At 51.0% G+C, this 6,195-nt stretch overlaps 1 protein-coding gene across 1 annotated transcript in view; it reads right to left on the reverse strand.

The window, feature by feature from the left end:
* LOC147749085 (retinol dehydrogenase 7-like) overlaps positions 1-4,691 on the reverse strand; it is an 85,260-nt gene extending 80,569 nt beyond the window's left edge. The window contains exons 1-2 of the mRNA XM_086965949.1: positions 4,263-4,691; positions 1,879-2,137 (exon numbers count right to left, since the gene is read on the reverse strand). Coding sequence (XP_086822075.1) covers positions 1,879-2,137; positions 4,263-4,599 — 596 coding nt within the window. The 5' untranslated portion in view covers positions 4,600-4,691. The remainder of the gene's footprint in view (positions 1-1,878; positions 2,138-4,262) is intronic.
* Positions 4,692-6,195: the final 1,504 nt, after the last annotated feature.

Below are 6,195 nucleotides of genomic sequence, written 5' to 3' on the forward strand. Positions count from 1 at the left end.
GGACTTGTTTGCCTTGGGGTCCAATGCCCTGGTGCCCCTGTTCTGCTCCAGGTCTCCGGAGGTGGGCGCATGGGGGGTGGATGCCATGTCTCTCCTTTGGCCTCCCTGGCTTCTCTATGCCTTTCCTCCCTTTCCTTTGATTCCTGCGTTTCTGCTGCGGGAGGGGGCTCAGGTGGTGGCTGTGCTGCCTCACTGGCCGAGGAGGTCCTGGTTTCCTCTGCTGCTGGCCTTGCGGTGGGGCCTCCTTGGCTTCTGCCCCGTCACCCCTCTCCTCTGAGATCTCCGTCCCTCTTTCTGGTTCCCCTCTCCTTGGCTGTTTGGGGGTTGTACGGGTGTCTCTTGGGACCCGTGGTCTGCCCGACCACTTGATTTGGTGCTGCGGGCTTCTCGTAGGTTGTCTGCCTTGTCTTCCTATTCGGAGCGCTTGTCTTCTTTTTCGAGGTGGTGTTCCTCCTCTGGTTGCTTTGCTGGGCCTTTAGGCTGCAATCCGTGCCTTCCGGGTCCCGGATTCCTTTCTTCCTTCTGATGGCTTGTTGGGTTTCTCGCCTTTTTCGGAGTTTCTCTCTTCTCCTTCTGTTCGCTGCCCACTTGGGGTCTCTCCTTGGTGTTGGGGGTTTTGCATTCTTCCGCTTTTGTCCCTTTGGAGTCTGTGGACCTTGAAATACATGCCTGGTGGCTTTCTGTTCTTTCTTTGGCCTCAAACGTGCCTTGTACATTTCTGTGGCTCGTTCTGGGGTGTTTCGCTCTTCTGACTCTCTCTCTCTCTGTCCTTTGGCTTGGCTGGTTTGGCTACGGCTGCTTCCTGGCTCTCTTTGGGTCGCTGGTTTATGGCGGTCTTTGCTCTTGCCTATCTTGGTGCTTGTTTGCCCTGTCCGGCGGGTGTCCTGGCGCGTTCCGCTTGGGTGTGTCTGCCTCCTCGGCTGCTTGCCTGGGTGTGTCTCTTGGTGGATTTGTCGGTCTGGGTCCTGGGCCTCCGAGTCCGCGTTCGTGCGGCACTGATGGTGGGGTTGTGCCTTGTCTGACCGGACCAGTTTTTGGTCGTGGGGTGTTGCTGGCTGTGGGGGTTTTTCCCCTCCGCTGTGATTCTGTTGTTTCTTGCAACTTTATCTTGCTGCACTCCTTTATGTCTGGTCTGTGTTTTGTTGTGTGTGGGTTGCCAAAGGCCTGTTTGGGCGTTGCTTTGGTATGCCTCATGTGTGATGACTGGGTCGAGGACGAGGGACGTAGAGGTAATGCTATGATTACGTATGGTAATCCCCATTACTCTTAGTCCTACTCGTCCTCGACTCAGTCATACATCCAGCCCGCCCTCCCTTTCCAGGCCTTTGGTGCTTGGTACATCAGGATTTGCTTCTGGTGGTGAGGTGTGTTATAGCACCTGACAGGAGGGTGGGTGGAGTCTAAAAGCGTTTCCTGTTTTGTTTCCTGTCGTGTGGAATACCTCATGTGTGCTGACTGGGTCGAGGACGAGTAGGACTAAGAGTAATGGGGATTACCATACGTAATCATAGCACTCTTTTACTGAAACTAAAGTACATACAAACTACACTTCAGAATTCTGTATTTCTACTGAGCACCACCGCAACCTGTCACAAATACAATGCTGTTAACAAAATGGCTGCTGCTAGGTTACATCCTGCTTGCATTACGGTAAACTACTCCAAAATGGATACTGACAGAAACATAGCTTTCCAAATTTGAGAAATAACCACAGCAGGATTTTCAGGGTTTGTGTCAGGACAAAAAGAAGAAACGTAAGTCATAGGCATAGTGAACCTTTCTGGTCAATGTTGTGCTTGAGAAGCTGCCTTCTGATTAGGTAAAGATGCATCTTGTTTCTGCTTCACATTAAAAAGGAATCCTGTCAGCATTTATTACCTCAGGGAGTCTGAGAACACTTCCACACCAAATTTGGAAATGCAGTATCCCCCTCCGCAGAGGCCCAGCCTCCCTGCGATGCTGGCCACATTGACGATTCTGCCTTGGGCCTTCCTTACTTCGGGCAGCAGGCTCAGCGTCACGTCAATCATCCCAACCAGGTTCACATTCAGCACGCGCAGGAAGTCCTCCTTGGTCAGCCATTCGTTGGGGGCAACAGGGATAAGAATCCCTGCATTGTTCACTAAGCCCCAGAGCCCTGGAAGCACAGAGGAGACTAGGCTGATGAGCATTGCCCCTACGGCAGAGGAGAGGAGGTAATGCATAGCAAATAGATTGAGCTGTAGAGAGAAAGAAGATCTGTCACAAACTGCTATCTCTGCAAGCCAGGTACCGCAGAGCTTTTCATAGGTCGAAGCAGGCAGACGCACTCATATAGGAGCCCATTAGAGACAGGTGTCCCTAATCATTCTCTGCGGTGCTAGGAACAAAGCTTCAATTAAGTTTTGTTTCAAAGACCTTAAACACCTCACAAAAGAATGAACAACTGAAGGGTTCTACAAAAATAGAATCTGTACGAGCTTATTTGTAAAAAAAAAAGAGCAAATTGTTGATTTGAATATGTCTTTCTGCATAGGGTCTGGGTTATTATGTGTTTCATCATTTCTTATGATGTGGATTAATGCTTTAGGCTTGATTCTAATTGGGGGTTAAACGTTGTTATGTCTGGATATTTGGTTTAATAGGTTAACTACTATTGACCAGGCTTCTTGCTGTACCCTTTGGCATGAAGTCCCCATTTCTGTACCTGCTCCAAACCTCACCCCAGTACTACTGATGACAGCCTGGTTTCTAAGCAGAATATGGGGAAACACCTTGTTAGGATGTTAGGAACACAACTGATGCCTACAAGTGACATCGCCCAGCCACAAGAGTGTATAGATGGATGGAGCATTTTCAAAAAGTCCCGCCTCCTTGAACTCCAGCTCTGTGTTTGGCAGTCCTGGTTCTCCATCACCCACACACTAATGACAGTTCAAAACCGAGGTCCTCCCACTGAGGATAGAGCTCTCGGATGGTCTCCAAAAAGTTGAACCACTACAGTACATATATGCAGGGCCAGAGAGACCAGCTAATGCCAGATCCACTCAACAATAAGGTTAAAATCAAAAAGGAGGGTGACCCTCCCCTATGCCCCACCTACCATTCACACTTTCTTGAGACCTGCAGGCTTCGACTGGGTACCCGTCCAACAAACCTACAGCTAAACAGTTACAGCAGCAACGGCTGACTAGAGGCCTGGGCGGGCGCAGGGTTGCCAAGGGCTGCCATGTAGCCGCTTTGGCCTACAATGGGGGCCTCTTCCTGTTGCCACAAGTTCTTGCTTGTGTGGCGAGATAGAAGGGAGGCAGAGGAAAGGCTCAAGCTTGAATGTGATGGGGAAACGAGGGATGATGTACCTGTCTTCCTCACAGGGCTCGCTTTGAAGTGGTTATCAAAGTGAAAGGTGATCCTGTTGGCGCACTTACTCTGTTCACCTACCTTCCTTCTGCCTCACTGCTTGGTTCTTCTCAATGGTGAGAGTAAGCAGCTCATGGAGAACAGTTAGAGCCCCACATGTCCGAGCCTGAAGGAAATTAGTTATTTAGACTGCAGTGCACTCTCTCACCAACTTCACTTGAAGTGCGACTCTGGCTGAACTTCAACGCCGGTCACTCCAGTTAGTGACAGTCTAACCAGTACCTCTCTCTGCAACAGAGGCTGCGGCAGCAACCATGATAATTTGCCGCAAAGTAGGTAGCGCCTGCCAGCCTTCCACAAGTAAACCCTGGCAGCAGGACGTGATGTCCAGTCCCCGCAGCGCCTCATGGTATGTAACATGGTAGCATTAAGCACAGCAGTATGCCAGCAGAGCTAGCCCCAAGCCTGGGGACCAGCATGCACATGTCACAGCGCACGCTGCCAGTTACCACTCCACAGTTTTATTTCGGCAGAGCTATAAACAACTTGTCTTGACAGCTGAGGCGCTATGGATTATGCGTGGCAATGCATTTCAATGCAGAGATGAGAAGCACAACACTGAAATGCTTTAGTCTAACGACTGATGCGTGGTACTTGGCAGTACTGCGTAAAGGAGGCCTGATGTGTGATGGCAAAAAGAGAGAAGTTTGAGGGGAATAAGGTCCCTCTGTGTGAGTGAGAAAAGAGATTAGAGCGAATGGCGTAGATGTGGTAAAGAAGAGAAAATAGAGCTCAGGACAGTTAATAAAGTCTTGATCTGTCCCTGGAGAAGGAGACTGAGGTAAAAAAACAAGGCTTGAGTGTGAATAAAAAAATATAAGTTGTTAGAAACACTCAAACGTTTGTAGAGTTCTTCCTCTCACCTCTGTTTCCCACCATACGTTTCACCCAGTCAGCCGCAGCAGCCACGCTCTGGCCATTGGCGACGTCAAGGATAACTGTCTGCAGCCTCTCGGAGGACGAACGTTTCAGCTGCTCTGCCCCTTTCTGCGTCAGACACGCCGCCAGCACACGCAGACCACGACGGTCCAGCTGCTGCGCCAGGAGATTCCCAAAGCCTGTGTCGCAGCCGGTGATCAAGACATACTTCTCCTGGAGGTTTGGGAGCGTCTTCTTCTCCCGATACCACCGGAACAGGTAGCACAGACACAGCAGTGCTGCCACATACAGTAACATTGAGGCCTCCAAATATAGCCACATTAAGGACCCTGACACTCTCCCTGCAGACGGGATAAATGGACAAAAACGTCTGGTTATGAGCTGGGTTCCAGGACCTTCTGAAAGACATTGAGGGCGGCGGAGTGGCTGGAATGGATTCATGATAAAAAAAAATGCTGCGGTCAGTTGCTTAACGATAACACAGGAATATGTCCAAGCTAAACAAAACCGAATCAATAGATTAAAAAAAACATTCAAATGCAGATTACACGGTTGTGAACAGTTGACATTTTTTTGGTGAGTTTTTTGCTTTGTCCTCAGTCACCTTCGTTGAGCTGCTGATTGATTACACTGTTATTTCGATCCACTTCGTGCCTGGTCTGCCGTCTTTGAGATGAGTTCATGATGTAGATGCAACAGTCCTTGAAGGTGGATCAGCTCCAAAAATATAGCACTGCATTTCTCGCCATTTTTAATTCCCTCAGGTTGCATCATTTTTCTTTTCCTCACACCAGAATTGCTTGAAAAGCCTCCATTTTTAGGTCTCTCCTAGGTATCGCTTTCGCTGTCTTTTCGAGACATGCAGTTCAGGATATGGGCATGAAGTTCCGCCTACTTTCCATCCATCTTTTTAATTGGCTCTTGTCATGGTCCTTTTACTGCCAATTTTAAGGGGGGGCACGTGCGCAGCCCTAATTGTGCTGCATGCGCAAGTGGCCTGCTGTCCATTGCCCTTATTTTATCTCAAATCCTTCCTAAAAGTTCTGAGCCGGCGGCCCTAGCTACCAATTCTGTCACAGTTGTGCAGCCTGTGCTAAAGATGCCTCTGCAGCTGTGGTGCCGGAGACCCGCCCGGAAGCGTGGCTGGGCATGTCCCAAGGAAGTGGGGGGTGTATGTGGCACAGGTCAGCTCCCCGCCCACTATCCTGCCCTCCATCAAAACAAAACGCAACCTTACGAGCGTGACCGGCGCAAAGAGTCGGCGGTGATCTATACGGTGGGAAAAGCAAGCAGAATTCCCACTATCTTCCCAACGAGTGTCTCAGTGAGGCTACCCGGCCGAGCGGCACCACCTCGCGGGCCCTCCGGATACAGCCCCGCCTCCAGGCCACATGGCGAGATCTGACCCTGAGGACCGCGGCTGAGGTATCGCTGATGCCAAAGCAGGGGGGGGTTATGGGTGGCCTAGCACCGCCCTGAGCGAGCTCCCCAAATTCACCCCTGCCGCCGTCCTGTAAGTAACATCGTGCACTTCGAACGCCGACCATACCGATTGACACACACGACCACACTCGCTCCAGAGCGCCCGTTCCTAGATCGCTGCACCACACTGCGCACACAAGTGGTGGAAGGAGAAGGGGCACGCAGCCCGTGAAATCCCCCTTGTAAGCGTGCCGGCCCGAGTTTGAAATTCATATAGGACCCCACTATATGCCCCCGACCGGACGCACAAAAGTCCTTACTGTTCAGAGATGCGGTCGGCGGGGAGGGTGCACTGCACTGCTGCTTCTAGCACTTCTCTGACCCCCCATGGCCCTGTAAAAGGGGGTCACGGCCCGAACCCAGACAGCCCTGTGCAAGAGCCTCTGCGGTCATGCTCTAGGCAGTACTGGCCTGGTTCCCGCTTACGGGTGATAC

Source organism: Lissotriton vulgaris, chromosome 1_1 (genome assembly GCF_964263255.1).
Source record: "Lissotriton vulgaris chromosome 1_1, aLisVul1.2, whole genome shotgun sequence".
Classification (NCBI taxonomy): Eukaryota; Metazoa; Chordata; class Amphibia; order Caudata; family Salamandridae; genus Lissotriton; species Lissotriton vulgaris.